The sequence below is a fragment of the Pangasianodon hypophthalmus genome, chromosome 23, assembly GCF_027358585.1.
Source record: "Pangasianodon hypophthalmus isolate fPanHyp1 chromosome 23, fPanHyp1.pri, whole genome shotgun sequence".
NCBI classification, from domain to species: Eukaryota; Metazoa; Chordata; class Actinopteri; order Siluriformes; family Pangasiidae; genus Pangasianodon; species Pangasianodon hypophthalmus.
Window position 1 is genome coordinate 8,674,385 of NC_069732.1, and position 19,413 is coordinate 8,693,797.

At 41.0% G+C, this 19,413-nt stretch overlaps 1 protein-coding gene across 1 annotated transcript; it reads left to right on the forward strand.

Annotated features, from left to right (window-relative positions):
• The first annotated feature begins 216 nt into the window (after nucleotides 1-216).
• Nucleotides 217-17,159, forward strand: zbtb10 (zinc finger and BTB domain containing 10). Its single transcript, XM_026930237.3, has 4 exons — nucleotides 217-1,184; nucleotides 4,951-5,845; nucleotides 12,073-12,248; nucleotides 14,280-17,159. Exons 1-4 carry the CDS (start codon nucleotides 498-500, stop codon nucleotides 14,583-14,585), a joined length of 2,064 nt encoding a protein of 687 aa, XP_026786038.1. The 5' UTR covers nucleotides 217-497; the 3' UTR covers nucleotides 14,586-17,159.
• The last annotated feature ends 2,254 nt before the right edge of the window (nucleotides 17,160-19,413 follow it).

Sequence of the window (19,413 nt, forward strand, 5' to 3'; positions counted from 1 at the left end):
GCCTTTAAAACAAACACAGTGCGCCTGTTTTTAATGCCAGTCCCTCAAAAACTCCGCTTAGCAGGAGGCATGAAAGGCAGACAAGGACTTACAGGTTCAAGACAAGCAAATCCTGAGATGAAAAGCATGCGGAAAATGGGTGCAGTCACCAACACAAAAGATCCCTTGCTGCTAGTTAGTCACCCCCCATCTTCCTTTAAAGCGAGCCCCCCCTGACCCCCCTCACTCCAGCCGAGATGCATTGTGGGGAAAGTCGTTGCCATTCGACCTCTGCAGGGCCTGCGCGGACGCAGCCAGAACCCTGAAATTCATTATGCCTTTAAAACCCCTATTTATTTCCGCATAACCTACATACTCTCGCCAGGAGGCCAAAGCGAAAAAAACGATCATTTCGATGCGGGGTATTTATTTCTAAACAACAACAGAATTAATCGGGAGCGGTTAGGAAAGATAATTCTTTAAGGAAAAGAAGTAGATTGTAATTTATTAGGAAAAACATGTCTGGAGAGCGAAACCGCAGGTCGCTGGCTTTTCGAGGAGGTGGATTAGCCGCGACCGGCTCCAGTGGCGTCCGAGGCAGCAACGGCGATAGCTGCGAGGCCCAGGCCTGGACCGACCGACACTTAAACGGCAACAGGCCGGATCAGGACGAAGACAGGGATCTGGGGGCAAAGAAAGGACCATCGCCCGGGCAAGTGGAGGGCGGGGGGTCGGTCAGCGACAGCACAGAACCGGAGGCTGAGGAGGAGGAAGACCCGGAAGGGAGCAAGCGGACGGCCGACAGAGACGCTGTCAGCAACCGCGGCTGGACCGCTGTGACGCCCGGAGAAAGGGCCGAGAGCAGCTGGACCACCGGGAACGGAATGAACGGGGACGACGGAGCGGCAGGATCAGAGGACGAGCGAGGCGCGGCGCTGCGCGGCGGAGACGCCAGAAAGCCCTGGGTTGAGATGAGACCTCAGACGCTGCTTCAGAAACACTCGCTTTTCCAAGCCTCCTGGCTACAGGAGTTTCCGTGGCTAAAATTTTGTCAAGAAACGGGACTCATGTCTTGTTCGTGGTGTCACAACATCGCCACCAACAACAGCGACGAGCTGGTGAAAGGCAGCCGGAATTATAAGCGCGCCCTGCTGCTGAGACATCACCTGTCCTCCGAGCACGGCCGGAACGACCCGACCAAACAGGTAACTGAGAGGTGTCAAACCCTGACTCCGAGTTCACCTGACAGCCGCTAAACACCGTACAACACCCTCTTCTCACCGAGTGGCCTTACAGTCACACTTTAATATTATGCTGTAGATAAGTTGTAATGTTTATACTGACTTTTTCTCGACAAAATTATTGCGCTAGCAGGCTAGTTAGTTAGCTAGCGTAGGTTAGCCGAGCAGTTGCTAGCTACGTTGCTTAGGGAAAATCTGGCTAATATGCCACTTAGCATGTAGGCTAACGATGGTCCTCCGTGGTATTCGCCAGACAGCTGGCTATCTTTGTTTAGTTATCGGTGTTAAACAGTGACAGTTATCTTTTCGTTTTTCAGCACATTCCTTTTGTGTATTAACTGAAAGGTGTACATTTAATTTGCGTTACTGTATCTGCATAATTTGAGATACGTACTAACTGGTCATTTAGGATTAACTATCTGGCTGTGTGATTGTCTTGTGATGTTTAGACTATAAGACGCTAGATAGTTCATATCCAAGGAAAAAGATTAACTGTAAGGTCTCTTTCACAAGTGTACATTCCCAAGTGTACATGATTAAAACCTGTCCTAGTTGTAATCATTTGAGCCCAGACTATCAGTGCTTCCCTTTCTTTCCATTTGACCAGTTCCCCCCACCACAATGCTCTTATTGCACTGTAATTATCAGCCCTTGTTGCCTTGGTACCTCAGTTGATTTGTACAGAGGTCATAATGCTAAGAGCTTGACCCAGCAGGCTTTGGGGAGCCACAGCCCATCCCATTCCCTCCCAACCCCCTCCTCTGCTGGGAAAAATGACCTCTGGCACATCTCCGTCTTACCCTTTAGGGTTTCTAAATCAGCCTTTGTGCCAGATGAGTGTTCCAGATATCTATATTGCTTATATCCTGAATCGTTTGTACCCCCCTTAAAACAAGATTCCTGTGACAAGCTGTGCTTGATTCGCAGAACCCAACCATCGGCTCATGGCAAGATTGCATTTAAATAAATTTATCTTATGATCTTGTGACCTGGTGGTTTTCCCCCACTGTAAAGGGACTGGAGATCAATAAGCACGCCTGTGATCATCTTCAGAGCTTACGTATGGACATGCCATGAGCCTTAATGCTTTGTAATGAATCTTTAATCCTTATCTCAATTAGGGCAGTGTTCAGAAGAACAATCTATAAGTGCATATCACGCCTAGACTTATGACTGAGATGACCATTCTTGTTTATTTTTATTTTATTTGTTAATAAAATTGCTAATGATATTGTTAACATTATACAGGATGTACCGAATTTATGATTTATATGCTTCACTTATTATTGAAGACAGCAAAAGAAGGAATTGCTGATTCTTTCACTAGCAACTGTGGCTTTAAGATACTTTTAGATTTGTATCCGATCAGAAAATTAAAACAATCTTAATGATTTCATAAAATTACATTTCGGATTAACCATAGCATTTTTATTACTGCTTCTTTATTAGGAGGGATTTTGTTAATTTAGCACAGTCTAGGAAAGGTGTGTTAATACCAGAGCATAAATAAAGGATAAATTAGCGTAAACAGATGTTTTTCTGGTAAAATAATCTATAAGATACGGTTCGACAGGGATACAAGCCTAAATGAGTTGCCTGAGACAATGGACAACATTTCTTTGCATGTGCAGATGTGACTCTGTTTTAGCAGGGGCCGTAACTCAGTTAACCAAATAGGGGGTATCTGGGTTGCTTCACTCTTGTGTCTGGACATTGTCCTCAAAGTTGCCATCCCTGGTTAGAGTGTCTACAGGGAAGACAGTGGCTCCACCCTTCCCCTGTCTGCCCCATGTGAAATGTAGGCCTGTGTGTATTGGGGGGGAGAGAGAGAGGACTCTGTGGAATTCTCTATCGATGAGCTCTCCACATTGTTGGGAGGCCCAGAGCCTGGTGTTCTCCACCCACACCTTGGGTCAAGCACACTGCTACATTGTTCATGCATCTGCGAGAAGGGCTGGGTGAGGGGACCAAGCATTGGCCTCAGGGCTAGGCTGGCCTAGGGTGGGGTTTACACAAGAAAAACAAAACTGCTGTCCCTGCAATCTGGGGGACAGTGTTATTCCCCTGAGTCACCCCGTGTTCAGTATGTGATTAGATTACACAGCTAGTGGTGAATGATTAAACTAAGGGATTACAGTTTGGTTGAGCATGCTTGTTTACAATCAGAGTTGAATGAGCTGTTGGACAACGTCGTGAGCAATCTGTAGTCTAATTGAGCAGCACGTCAGCAAAGGTGATATCAGTGGTGGTGGTTGCAATGTGTTCCGGTTCCACATCAAAATGAAAGTCTGAGGTGTGAAACCAGAACGTGAAAAACCACAGCGGGTTTCATGTCACACTGTCGGAGCGTATTTACCATACTAGTTCTAGTTTACATTCATACAGTAGTTTCAGTATTATTTGAGTACTCCTGACCAGTCTATTAAAGCTGGGGTTTTTCCAGCCTTTCCCCTCTGTGGTCAATGTTAGTTGAATTATTGCCTGGGAAAAAAAAAAAAGAAAAAGAAAAAAACACGCCATGTCAGAATCTGACTGTAACCACAGACTCATTTGAAAAATTAGTGTTGGGGCTCCTCTGAAAGCATCTGTTCTCCAGCTCTGTGTTAACACGTGGCACATCTGGAGAAAGGATGAGCAGAGCTGGAGAGACTGTGAGAGAGAAATACAGAGAAGGGCATTTTGCGCCAATGTTTCTTTTCCTCTCAGTGATGACGGATATTGTTTCTGTCTCTGGCGAGGCACAGTGTCAGAGCTTCTCCCTGAAACAAACACATGCTTGAGAGAAAGGAGGAAATAATAGAGAACAATAAGCTGACAAGTCATTCCCATATATCTCCCCTTGTCTTTCACATCCCCCCTTTCACTCAAACCCATGCCCATCTGTCTCCTTTGGGTTTTCCATTCTGATCTCACATAAATGCACCAGCACTGGCTAGATTGGTCACCTCATAATGAAGTAATTCGGCACATATTGTGTTCACTCTTTTGCAGTCCTTGTGGACGTAGGGAGCACAAAGCCTCAGTGTACCACACAACATCATTGAACAATGAGCCTGGAGGAAAGGGCTGGCATTGTGTAGAGAAATGGGGTTGCCCTCTATCTCTCCTCTCCCTGTCCGCTGGCCTGCTGCTGGAGCCATGCTACCGTAATAACCCTATCCACCCGGACAAGGGCTACAGTGTGGAGGAGGCTTGGATGGCCTCCGCCCCGAGAAATGGATTTAATCTAAATTACTCGAGCAGAAAACACAGCTGTGTGGTAGGAGGGGGGAAAATTCTGGGCCTAAGTGGGTATAAATGACTCTTTGGATTAGGACATCTGCTTTGCAATCCAGAAATTTAGCACACAAGTACTCCCTCTAATAGGTACCAGTCTGTTCTACCTCTTTTTTTTTTTTTTTTTTTTTTTTTACCCAAGAGGCAGAAGAGTTCTTAACAACTACTGAGTACAGGTGTAGGGAAAGGGTGGAGGCCCAAAATGAATCTCTTGGCTTAAAGAGGCTTTGCCCAGTGAGTGAAATGGTTTGCTTAGGGTGTGTCTTGTGATACAGTTTCTGTTTGAGTGGGGGGTTTCGGGAGAGATATACAGTTCCCACAGAGCTGCAGTTTGAGAGCTGGTAGAACCAGTTCTATCATTGTGGTGGTGTCACCATATCCCCACCATGTTGAGTTTACACTGTGCATTAACCCTGTTTGCCTTTTTTTGTTGTTGTTGTTGTGCCTTCACTAGGAACCCGAGAGGCTAGAAGACACAGAGGGCACTGAGGTGGAGGACTACAGAAACAAGCCAAATGAGAACTCCTACTGCTACCAGCTGCTCCAGGAGCTGGACAAGCAGCGCAAGAGTGGCATTCTGTGTGACGTGAGCATTGTGGTTTGCGGTCAGGTCTTCCGCGCACACAAGAACATCTTGGTGGCAGGTAGCCGCTATTTCAAGACCCTCTACTGCTTGACCAAGAATGAGAACCTTGACCAGACCACAGTCACACATCTAGATGTCGCTGCCGTGCAGGGTTTCTCAGTCATCCTGGATTTCCTGTACTCAGGCAACTTACTGCTCACAAGCCAGAACGCCATTGAGGTGATGTCAGTGGCCAGCTACTTGCAGATGAGTGAGGTTGTGCAGTCATGCCGTGCTTTTATCAAAGATGCTCTGAACATCAGCATCAAGCAGGAAGCACCTGACTCAGTGCTAGTGGACTACAACAAGCGGCGTGCTGTGCCCAAAGATGACAAGAAGCCCGGCAATTTCTGGGCCACCAGCATCCTGTCCAAGCTGTCGATTAAGGCCAGCGGGCAGGTGAAGGAGGAGCCGAGTGACGCGGCTGTGCCAACGCTGGGTGCCTCAGCCTGGGGTGGAGAAAACTCTGTGGAGTCCGGGGAGATGCAGACACAGGGATCAGCTCCTGTGTTCGTCTGGAACGAGCTGCCCCCGGGTACTGGCGCGGCCATGAAGAGCGAGGAGCGCCACGAGCCAGGCAGTGGCAGGCGGAAAAAACAGATTGCCAGACGCTTTGTCTACAACATCCCACCTGAGCCAGAGGAGGGCTTTGATGAGGGCATGTTCATTCAGCCGTCAGCATCCTACACTAGAGATGACTACTCTTATCTCTCAGAGAAAACAGGTAAAACCACTTTAGCTTTTAGCCTTGGAAGTGTGCTGAAAACTGCATTTATTTTTTTTCCCCTCATCATCCATAAATTTGGCGTGAATAAATGACTCCCATGCCCTTAATCATCTCCTAATGGCTGCCATGACCACATCATAGTAGTTTCCAATAAAAGTTCAACTCGGTGAACTCATTTTTTATTTTTTTTTAATGGATGTAATTGTTAGGCATCGGCATACGTTGGCGCATGTTGTCTATCCATGTGCCATTCTCATTGAAATGAATGGCAACAGGTGTGTTTAACGGGTATCAAAAAGTCCATGCGAGCACAGCCTGAGGCTCAGAGGTTTATTTGAATAAGGTGGTAGCTTTGTTCTGAGTCGTGACTATTCTACATAGTTGTTACTATTCAGAGGGACCAGACGATGTGAAGGGTGTGATGCTTTCTCTTGTCCTTGACTCTTCTCACACGCCAGCAGCCCACTATGCCAACGGCCAGGAAAAGGAATGTGTGTGACCTTAGGTAAGAGGTCGGACTGCATATGGGAGCCGTACTGGTTCCAGGTCACGAATAGTTTATTTAGTTTAATTTTTATTATTATTATATTATCACTTATTGACCAGCCATTTTTTTATTGCTAAAGTTGCACTTACTTTTGAATTGCTGCTGATCAAAGTGAAAGAGAGGACAATTCTTTTCTCGCTATGACACGGAAATGGTATGAAAGCCATGATTTGACGTTTTTTTTCTTTTGAAACAGGAAGTCAGGGAGGGAGTGTGTCAAAGGGCTTGACTGATTTCCACAACAGCCAATAGTGTTCGAGATGAGCCCTATCTCCAGCTGGATCTAACCATACTCAAAGTAGCTTAGAAAAACGGCTAAATAAGAAGCCACATCTTTAAATGGAGTGTGTTTTCTTTGCCATGATTTCATGGGGTCTAAAGTAAATTCTTATGTTCTATCTGTTGTAATATAGCGGTGCAAGCTTCTTGGTTTGTTCGGTGGCCAGTAATTGAGAATTGTGTTATTGAAAATTCATTTTTAAGCTATAAAGGGGGGTCAGGGGGTCAGAGCCAGGACTAACCCCAGAGTTGCACGAGCTACCCTAAAAGTGAATTATGTCTTGAGTTTTAAATAGTGTCTGCATACGTCACATATTAACAACAAAAAAAAATATTGCTGACTAATGTAACAAAGTTGACTATATGTATTTAAAAATATTGTATGATTTATTACTCATTTATTTATTTTTGGCTGTTCTGTTTTCTTGCTGTATAAAGCAGGCTGGATCAACTATTATCTGCTATTATTATAATATTACTATTGTTGGCTTATGCAAGAGCATTAAGGCATATCAGTATGATTAGCGAGTTCAAGTAAAGGGTTCTCTTTCTCTGTGACTAACACAGTAGCATCGCACTAACACCGGCAGGATTAGAATGCTAGACCAAGTTACATAGCTTTCTTAGTGAATGCTAGCTGGCTAAAGCTACATCAAATAGGCTATGTTGTTACCATAAACAAGAGTTCATTACCTGGAAGACAGTCTGTTTGAGTTTGACTTGTCACTTTATTCTCTAAAAGGTTTTGAAAAGAAAGGACTGTTTTCTCTTGTGACTGATTAACCTGCATGAAATTGACCATGGAAAGAAAATTTTGGTCTTACTCTTCAATGATAAAAGCTGATAATCCCTGCAGTGGTTGACTGTCAGATGACCTTGATGTCAAATAAAACTGGCAAGGAACAACCACGATCAAATATTAATATTCTCTATCAACTTATTTTGATTTCCATAATTGTTAGGTTTTATGTCATACTTTAGTAACACTTTAGTCTAGAATCTAGTTTCAATAAAATGTCTGATTAGATGACACGTTTGTTTAAGGATTCCTGTAGTTAACTGTAGTCTGTAGCTAAACCAAATCCTTGAGCACCCATGATCCCAGTAACCATAGCCAAAAAAATGATAATGTACACATGTGATTTTCCTCAAGATTATTGTTGATTATTTTGGCACCCAATTTCTATTTTAATTTTCCAGTTTTAGGCTTACAAAAAAATAAACAAGGTTACATCATAAGTTAATTATTGGGTTTAGTACTATTCCAGGAAAACTGAAAACATTGTTAACCGTGATTGTGCGTTTCATCTCATGTCTGGCTGATACAAATGAGTTTTCAGTCTCTCTGATGTCAATGTCATAGGATTCCTCACATTCTGAAACAAAAAAGTGTGTGTGTATGTGTGTGTCAGTGTGGGCATCACACATACAGGTTGCATGCTATAAGATAATACTGGTAGCCATGAAGTATGGTTAAAATATAAACAAAATATTTAAGAAAGCTCTTAAATTCAAATATGATTTCATAGAACAGGGGCCTTCAATCTCACCCACAAACAGCCGGTGTGGCCGCAGGCTTTCATTCCACCCAAGCAGACGTCACACCTGATTCCACCTGTTTAATCAGTTCATCTTTGTCTCCAGTTTAAAAGATGTGATGTGAACATTTTCTAGTCTGTATCTTGCTTGAAAATTGGCGTATAGCCAGTGAGATTGCAAATGTCAAGATTCTGAAGCTGATGTCCAGAAAGGGTGCAATATTTATCAGATTCTTCAAAGGCCATGGACAGATTATTCGAGTTTCACACTAATCTTATTATGACACTCCATATTCATTTGTGAGTTCTGTGAAATCTTCCACATTTCAGTGAAATTGCTGTTTTGACACTGGAACAGTTCACTGTTACCCGCTGTGTGGATTAGCAGTATCTGTCATGGCTGCAGGCATTTTCCTGTTAATGGGGGCATCTCCAATATTGCCCAAGCACATTCTTAGACACACCCTCATAGTTATGCCCTGACCTTTGCCTATGGCGTCATGCCAGTCATGATCTTACATCAAGATTGCTTTTCTACTTGCCAGTGTAGTTGGGTGTGTAGTATGCGCGGGCATGAGCCATCTTTCCTTTTAATTAGAGGTCGAGCCAGTGAGTCTCTGTCCTTATTAAGCTGGCTGCCTCTGCCTTCCTGATATCACACAAACCTGTGTAATATTCAGCCAGAGGAGCTGTCAAGCCTCAGACTCTATTCGGCACACTGAAGCATGAAATGATATTACATATTAAAGTTGTATGGTATGAAAGTAAAGCTGGGATGCTTAAATGCTCTTAAATGCATTTAGGTCCTAATCCTCATAGCTCTTTAAGGCCAGTCTGGCATCCATGACCTGAACTCATGTGCTGACACTTCCTTTTAGACTCAAAGATTTTTCCTTTATGCAGTCAGTTACTTAAAGGAATTCTCCAGTGTTTGTTTAACTTTATCTCTACCCACCACATCTGTAGCTTATAAGCGATTACCACAATCAATAACACCTTTTACTTTGAAAAGAATGGATAAACCATTTTCTCAAAGCTTCTTTATAATGGTAGCCTAAGGATAGTTGGTGAAAACATTTAAAATGGCTAATCAAATAATGTAAATAATTGTCTTTAAATTAGACAGATATGAAAGGAAGACATACTAAAGCTGTTTGTATTGTTTTATTGTGTATTTTTTTTAGCAGCTGCGTGTCCATGGTGGTACGTTTATGCAAAACCATAAATTCTTCATAAAGTACTCCTCTCTCAGAAAGCATGAATTATATAGATTTATATCACCGCTCTTAATTCTCAATTCTGATTGTTCAAAGTGTTAATGAGTTTTCTATAATGTCAGCTCTGACAGCATTTCCAGCTGTCAAATCAAATCACAGGTTTATACTGATGTACTCATTCTAATACGTTATCATTTCTATAGTAACAACTCATTCAGAGGGACTTGGTATGGTATGATGGACATGTCGCAATAATCTAAGTCTAATAATAAGCAGATTTTTAATTGTGTTAAATAATAATACAGAAGATTTCTTTAAGGAGATGTGTATTTAATATTTATGGAAGGCGTTTCGGGTGTCAGTGCTTTGTAACATGACTCTGCTGCATGGGAGAGTCTTCAGGCCAGAGGAGGTTGTGCTTTATGGTTTCTCTGTAAGATAATAAATTTTTTTTTTTTTTTTTTTTTTTTTTTTTTTTTTTTGTGTGTGTCTTATTAACATTAAGAGAGATAATGAAATAGAACCGCAAGCAATTACATTACATGAACTAACTTGTCTCACAGACATTCCACAACATTAAATGTAACTATAAACGGTTAAAAGTATGATGAGCCATTCTTTAATTAAGAAGAAAATGTAATCGTTGGCAAATAGCAGGTGTGTAGGGGGAATAAAACACGTGCTGTTATTGGAAAATTTGGGGTAGTAACAGTAACTCTGCTTTGCATCAGGCCACGTCAGACCATACTATTATTGATGATTTTCCTGTAACACCACACCCCGTTGTGTTTTTTCTTCCTTACTTAAGGTCTGTTTACAAATTCCTTTGACTGTAGAATTTGTATGTTGTACAAAAATGCAGCTGCCCTCAGACTCTATTTCAGGTTTTACATTATCTTCTTAGCACAGAGAAACACGACAATTGTTGTCCATGGAAATTGCCCATACATTATAGATGTGGTAGAGAGAGGGTTGAAAAACTGAAATATTTCATTAATGGTGGTTGTGTTTTTGATGGCAGTGAGCTTGCTGTTCTCTGTTTTAGAAACTGGAAGGAGAAAAGGTAGTGCTGCTTAGCTTTAAGATTCTGGCTCCACAGTGAACGGGGCAGGATTCATTGTCGTAAATACTTGAATTCTGTTCAAAAAGGGCTTCGGTTGAGTTGTTTGCAGCTGCTGGTTGGCTCCACACACACACACACACACACACACACACACACACACACACACACACACACACACATTCACTCTCCCCTCAGTCCTCTGAGGTGCAAAGCTGCCAGGGGTCATCCCGCCCTAATACTCCCTAATGCAGAGTGCCCGTTACTGCCTTTACAAATATTGACCCAGGCAGCACAGGCCCTTACAGTGGGATCTAATGGCTTACCTACCAGCCCTCTAAATGCACCCTGAGAAAGCTGATCCACTGCTGGTGCTTCTGGCAATCATTTACACATTATACCTATACACCCACATGCCAAAGACACACAGTCTGGAACTCATGCATGTTCTTCAAGAGTTAGCCAAGTATTTATGACACATAAGATGCATTTAATAATGAGTGCAGGCAGAAGCAGTAGCAGTAAGTGCATTTGTCCTCAAGGGCTTTGGGTAGTATACAGATGGAGCAATTACTGGGTGGAGACCACTCAATCCCTCAGTCTGTTATATCTCTCTCCCACCACAGAGCTGGCTCTCCAACATGACCAGCGAAGAGAGTTGGGGAGAAGTGTAACAGCTTCAAATGCTCTTTGAGTTGTTTCCTTTCTCAAATTGTAGCAGTGTTGTATAATTTCAAAATCTAGTTTGATGATTAACTATGTCAAGTCATGCTTTAATGGCAAAGTCTGATCCTAGGTGTGTACCTGACTAACTTATAGTGGCAGGTTGAACTTTAATTTTAATACTGGATAACAGTAAGGGAAGAAGGAGCAGTGTAGTCGCCTTCAGCTCTTCTTCAGTCCACCCACACGGTGGTGCTTGGGGTCCATTTGAAATTCCCAGGTGATCTGGCTCTCGTCAGCCCCTTGGCAACCTGCTTAACGACTCTTTTGTTTGAGCCATTTTGGGCCAAACAAAGCTGGACTTCCCCATTCCCCCGCCACATTAAAGAGACTTGTGCTCAGCTTAACCATAGTTTAAGAGAAGCACCCCAATCCCAGCGGGGCTAGGGTGTGTGCTACTTGTTCTCTAAAGAAGCTCCTATTTCGAGATTCTCCTGGTAAATGTCTTTTAAAGTCTGTTTAAAAGCCAGTGGAAAGAAATAGAGCTTGCTCTTTATTCATTTGTTCCTCCTTCATTGGGAAAAATTGTATTATAGTAATACAGTTATAGCTTCTGGTATGAAATTACCATAGCAACTGGCAATACTTCACCAGGTTGCCCAGCACACTCTGGAAGTAACACAGAAGGGAGTGTATCTCTTCATGATCTAAACATGATACCTTGATACAATAAAATGATCCCGCCCCTCTCTCGCTGTCTCTTCCTACAGCACACAAAGAAAATGGAGCAAATACAGATGTGGAGGAGAAAATACTTGGCTAGCTACAGCCACTCCTTCCACCAATCAGCTGTTTGTGTGTATGCTGGAGGAACTGGTGCAAAAAGCAGCTCACTGATGATCTGTGTGTTTCTGTCCTAGGTGAAACGTCCGACACCGCTCTGAATAAGCTCAAGTGTCCCCACTGTAACTACATAGCCAAGCACCGACGAACACTAAAGCGCCATCTGATCATCCACTCGGGCGTGCGATCCTTCAGCTGCGACATCTGCGGCAAGCTCTTCACCCGCCGAGAGCACGTCAAGAGACATTCCCTGGTGAGACGAAGACTCATTTTCACTTATGCTACGTGTCTGTCTGATATTCTTCCCTCTCTGATCCACAGTCATGCTCATATCCTCCTCCACCAGTGTGCTCTTCTGCCTATCACTCCATCCAAACTCCTTTATTGACTCCTCATTTAAACATTTAACTGTTTACATACTTTAGTTGCATATTCATTTCCTTGTGAATTTCTTGTCATTTCCTTTAGAATTAGTGTTTAAAAGAAATAAAAAAAAAAGCAATGTGATGAAGAAGCAGGCTTAGTCACATTTCTTAACATGTAGCAGTTTTTATTTAAAATAATACAACTGTTTTGTTTCTAAATGTCTGAAAAATTGTGATTTCAATGTAAGATCATTTATGTAAGGACTAAAACACTACAGGGAATCCTGTTTAGGAAATTAACTCAATGACGGCGTGGTGCGTGAGTGTTTCCCCCCCCCTCACACACACACACACACACACACACACACACACACACACACACACACAGCAATCTGCCAATAATTGTTACACACATTGACACCTTGTACATTTTATCAGTTTATAGTATGGGTGGGCGATGTGGTAAAAATATCACATGATTTTTTCAGGCTGGATCACAATCAATGATGTGATCACAATTATTTTTCCTGTTGGTTTTTAAGACCATTTTGCAAGTTACTGAACAGAGTAACTAAACTAATGTCCCTATTGGTGAAAATATAGCTCTACATAACCTCATAAGGGGAAAAAGAAAAACAGAGATCATTTAGACCAAAGTACCTTTTCAAACAAATTTCCGAACAAAATATAAACTGGTGCTTGACAGGCGATTGAGTCTTTAACTATGCTTAAATACTGAGTACGTTAGCAGAGTTGGTTTACATTTTTATTTTTATACTAAGCGATTCATTTTTCACTGTTTTGGGGGATTTTATTGCACTTCTCTCAGCATTCTGTGTACAGCTGAGGAATGGTAGTGTTAAAATATTTGCGACTCGGTAAGTCCTAACAAGTATCATCTATTTTTAGAAGTCGTTTTTTCAACTGTTGGATGGTATTATATCCTTAGCCAGGTAAAATGTCACAGCGCTTGCTTGTTTTCTAGCGCTTGCTTGTTTTCTGATAAGCGGGACCTTTTTCAGTTGCGTTTGTGGTTGTTATTTGCGCTGGTGCCGTTTTGGCTGCAGTGCTGTTGTACTCGCGCTCTCTCCCGGTGTTGTCTGGCTTTTGCCACACGTTTTGGGGTGCTTTTATTCCGCGGTGGTTAAACAGGTTCATCTTGTTTCCTCCAAACGTGTTAATCTTGCCTTTGCATATTTTGCAAACAGCTGTTGTTTGTGCCATGTCTGTTGTGTAAAACCCAAACCAGTTCTGTATAACTGATGTTAAATTTTTAGGCACCAGCTCCTCTGTGTTGCCAAACAAAATGAGACGGGAACATAAGTTAAGGAACTGCCTGCTATTGGTTATTATTGGTTTGTTTGTGTCAGGGAGAATGCGAGTTGAACTAACGAATAGATTCCATATCTGAGCATTTTCAGTGCAACCAGCAAAATGTGTTTAGTGTCATGAACTCATGGTACTCAAGATCTTTGTTTACTGCATTACTGCATTACCATGAAGCTATAAAGCTATAAAATGTCAATTAAAAAAGCAAGGGAAGAATTGCCTTGTGCGTCTAAAGATAAATTGATCTCATGCGAGGAGATTACACTCCAGGTTTTGGATTAAATGGCCTCACAAAAACGGATAAAATGGATTAAATTGTTCATTGTGTTTGAAAATACACTTTGATTGTGTGTCGTGGTATAATGTAAACAAACTTTTAATGAAAAACAAAAAAATGTAAAATTAACTAAACCTAATCCTCATGTTGTATCGACTGGCAAACTGGGGTTTTTGCCGGAGCAGACTGAGAGGCAACAGAAAGCAGGCAGTCAAGTTCACGCACGGTTTATTTCTGGTCACCGTGGCTGCAGCTGTCGATGCTTAAAGTCCCTATTATTGAAATTGTAATGTGTCTCTCTGTCCTCTCGCAGGTGCACAAGAAAGATAAGAAGTACAAGTGCATGGTGTGTAAGAAGATCTTCATGCTGGCAGCCAGTGTGGGGATCCGTCATGGCTCTCGCCGCTACGGTGTGTGTGTGGACTGTGCTGACTCGCACCAGGCCACACAGGAAGGGCTGGAGGCCATGCAGGAGCTGGAGTTCAGCCGCGATGAAGACTTCGAGGAGAATGCCGAGGGAGACGAGGACATGGGGGAGGAGGCAGACGCCGAGGAGCCCAACGACAACGACCAATCCAACTACGAGGGTGACACAGGTGCCACTCCCGAGGAGGACTAACGTCAATGCAACTTCAAAAAAAAAAAAAAAAAAAAAGCTGGGAAACAATCAACAACTCCAAAGTGCTATCAAACCTCACGGTTGCACAGTAGTGTGTATGTCCAAAAGAAAAAAGCATTTGGTAGATAGGGACTCGAAGATGTAAAGATTATGTGTGTGACAGAGTCTAGGCCTGCTGCCTGTTAGAGAAAGAGATAAAATGATGATATATGAAAATCAGGTTTTTCAGTGATGTATTTTTTTCTTCTTCTTTACTAGGGTCTGATGGTGTACAGTGTTTTAAGTTACGATAGGCCAATCATCTTAAAGATATTATTTAATTTATGAAGAAAGTTAATATGGTCTTATTAAAATGCTATAATTTGTGTTTTTTTTTTTGTTTTGTTTTTTTTCCGCGTCTGATGAGAGAGGTTCCGTTTTAGGCTGCACTTCCTGGCAAGTCTGAACTTCCATGACTTATGACTGTCCTGACTTTAAAGACAGCATTGAAGATGTTGCCTACAGGAAGATTTTATTTCCTTTCAAGTTGTGTAGATATGTTTAGTTATCATAAAAGATCTACGAGCTATATTTCCTTTTCTTTTTTTCCTGCACAAATCTTGGAACCAAAAAAATCTGTTTTGTGACTCTAATAGACCACAGCCATATTTATGATTAAGTTATATTGGGGCTGTGCCATTGTGCCAAGCAGAACGCACACCGAGATTTGGCAGGAGGCGAACTACTGAAAATGCTGAGAGTAAACATAAAGCAGAAAAAAAAAGTTACAAAAAAAAAAAAAAAAGTATAATGGGAATATATTATTGCTAGCTTTATATGAATCACAGCGTCACCGTAACACTTTATAGAGCATTTTGACATTCACTTAAAGCTTGAATTTTGCCAAATGACGGAAACGTTTGGTGCTGTAATGCTTGTTTTTGAAATACTGGACCTAAAAGCTGTATATGATATTAATAATCGTAAAGCCTACTCAACTCAGATATTTTAATCAGCTCTATATGTAACACTGTTGTGCTAAAGAGCCGATCAGGTATGCTTTGCCATTTTTTTTTTTTTTTTTTTTTTATTTAATGCACATGCACACACATACATACCATTTTTATTTTATTGTATTTTTTTTTTTAAATCTAATCTACCGGCAGTACAGTAACAACGACCCAAAGTTTTGGACCTTCCTGATTTGGTGTGATGAGGTACTGAGCATACTGATAATCACTTGAATGATGTGTGTGTGTGTGTGTGTGTGTGTGTTTTTGTGTGTGTGTAAGGTAATTGTGAAGAATGCTGATTGGTTGGGATGCATGAAGTTTGTTTGTAAAAGACTTCATTTTCGTGCAAAAAAAAACAAACATACTATTTACAATTATTTTATTTGACGCGATGTTGTATTTGTCTGCCGAGAAAGAAACACTTTGGTCATGTTAATGTAAAGTGGAGCTCTATGGAGAGTCATAGTCACGCACTTACTACTTTACATTCATTATTTTTTCTTATTTCCCCAAAGCCGGTCTGGATGGAAATAAAAGAAAACTGTTTTGTCCATGTGCAAATCTTTTTTTTTTTTTCTTTTGACATTTCATTATTTAATATTATTATATATTGATTCCAAAATGCAATCAAGACTGTTAATTTCTATTTGTCCTACCAAAATCGTTGTTTAATTAATGTTGAATTAATGTATGAGAAAGCCAGGTAACCTGTTTAGTGTAAATCCTTGCTTCTGTGTGTATGTAATTGTCAGATTTAAATGTTTTTATTCTAAAAATCATTCACTTTACCCTAGATGCATATATTGTTTTTGGTTTTTCTTCCTTTCTATGTTTTCTTTTCTTTTTTTATTTCATCAAGCAGATTATTTTATAAGAAATATTTGTGGTTTGAAACCTAGGAACAGCAGTTTCTGGTCATATGCAGTGGATATATTGAAGTGCTATAATGATACAAAGTATGTCTATCTTTCCCTTTACTCCAGATGAACATGTATTTTGAAAGCTCTATAGAAGATATTCATCCTGTTTGTATTATTTATCTTCAATCACTGTGGGAGGGATATAATATTATATAGATATATATAGAGAGATGAAGTATATGAAATATCTATATACACATATATTGAAATAGATATTTAAGTTGATTTGAATTATTGGAAGTTGGGCTTAGCTTTTGATATCCTCTCCTCTTCTCTTCCTGTTCATCTGTGTGCTTGTTCACCCACACACACACTGTTGCTTCTTTCACATTATGTCTGTGTTTCTGATGAACTTAAGATGACTTCCTCCTTACGTTTTATGCTATATGTGGGTATAATCAACAAAAAAAGCAGAACACTACAGATGAAGGGTTTTTCCAGCTGTATTTTTTTAAGCCGTTTCAAAGATGTATTTTTCAACGCTCTTACAGTGGATGCAAACTGGGCCTTCGGCTCACCTCATACACAAAGCAAATCAGGTTACTCTTTTTATGTTTTTTTTTTCCTTCAAGGTTTTAAGATGAATACATTCTCCTTTCTGTTTCAATTGTACTACTGTTCCTCTATAATAAATTTTAAAATAAAACTTTGATATTGCTCTAGTGCGGCTCCTTGTCAGAAGTGAATGAATGATTTTTATTTTATTTTTTCACTTCCATTTTTTGGGTAATCTATCCATTTAAAAAAAATCTAATTATTTAAACTTCAGAGTGTTTAGGGAAGATCAGCTGAAGTGAACATCATCTTAAACTCTCACAGTTAAAATGAACTTTTTATTACACTTGAACCCTTTCCTTTCTGATTTCAGAGGCTCATCTCTCATAGTGTCTGTTTCTGACGAACTCAGGATGACGTCCTTCTTACATTGTATGCTGAGTATAATCTGCAAAATAAGCAGAACATGTTGTAATTCAACATGTTTCAATGCTCTCATGGTGGATGCTGTCATATACTGTTCATTTCAATTTATAGCCAAATGAATATAGATAGGAAGTTGAAGTCCTAAAGACATGTAAATAAGCTGGCAATGGTGTACCTAATTTTGTACAAGGCTGAAAGTCCTGCCATTTGTGTCATGGGTTCAGCCAGCAAGATGTCTGAATTCTACTATGGTAAAAGTTGGCTCATGAATATTCATCATATTGAGCTGACATCACTGTAGAGGAATGAATCCTCGTGACAACAGCTTTTGCCATTTAATGTATCTGTACAAGTAAAACACCTTTTATGTATGTTCTTGTAGTTTATCAAACTGTCAGTCAGCACATGACTGAGGTAATAGGCTGGACTGAATCACCTCATCATGAGACGCTTGAGCAATAAACCAGTCTGATGTAACAACAGTTACAGTAACTACATTTAATGCCAAGTGACTAAGCAGCAGTGCAAGCTGGGTATGTATTGCATACACACTCATTGGCCGCTTTAACAGGAAGACCTGTACACCTGCTCATTTATGCAGTTATCTAATCAGCCAATCGTGTACAAGCAGCACAATGCATAAAATCATGTAGATACAGCTCAAGAGCTTCAGTTAATGTTCACATCAAACATCAGAATGGGGAAAAGATTGTGATCTCTGTGACTTTAACCGTGGCATGGTTGTTGGTGCCACATGGGCTGGTTTGAGTATTTCAGAAACTGCTGATGATCTGGGATTTTCACACACAACAGTCTCTAGAGTTTACACAGAATGGTGCGAAAAACAAAAACATCCTGTGAGCGGAGGGTCTGCAGGCTGAAACACCTCGCTGGTGAGAGAGATCAGAGGAGACTGACCAGACTGGTCTGAGCTGCCAGGAAGTCTATAGTATCTCAGAAGCATCTCAGAACACGTAACACATCAAACCTTGAGTTGGATGAGCTACAACAGCAGAAGGCCACATCAGGTTCCACTCCTGTCAGCCAAGAACAGGAATCTGAGGCTATCATGGGCACAAACTCACTCAAACTGAACAGTTGAAGACTGGAAAAAGATCAGATTTTTTAAAATCGTCAACTGCCCAGTTTCTGGGCATCTAACAATGAAAGTTTTGACACTGCAGGAGAAAATAGCAAGCTAACAAAGCATTTTTAGCTAAGGATGATGACTGGCTTATGATTTCACATCCTCATGGCCATCCCCTTAAAAATGTGTTGAACTGGAGCCAACATTGAAGAGATCATCACTGTGAAATCAAGCAATCCCTGTAGGCCTACATTTACAGGCACTGACAACTTTGTGGTATTTGCAACAAGAACTGGCTGACCGCTCTGGCATCCCTCTATCATCCCTGAGCTACTTATTGCCAGCCATATGAGATAACATTTAATTAGGATGTCACGCTGATACATCGAATTTCCTTATTCTCAGCGTGAACATGCTGACATCGAAAAGGATTTTGCAGTGATTCTGTTTTAGAAATGTAATTGCACAATTGACTACATCCATGTTGCAGTAAAACTCCAATAAGGCTACAATATTTTGTTATAAATTAAACATGTAAAATAATAAAATTCAACAAGAATAAATCAGCTGACTCTCATTCACTATATTCCTGACAAATTAGAGAACAAATAAGCACCTTGCCTTCTCAGCAAGAAAACAAAAAACCTCCATCAGCCTGAATCATTGTCCTTTGGAGTGTAATATTGGATTCATTCACCCTCTTACTCTCATTTGTTTACACTCTTTCTCATGATTGGCTCTGGCTCCTGTCTGTCACTGTGCAGTTGGACTTCTTTCAACATGGTAAGTAATAACATTTGACATAGCTGCCAATTCCCGACCCAACACCCCTTACACAGCACTGAATTACTAATACAGGACTGTTAGGGGATTTGCAACAGGAGCATCATATTATACAGCATTTTCCC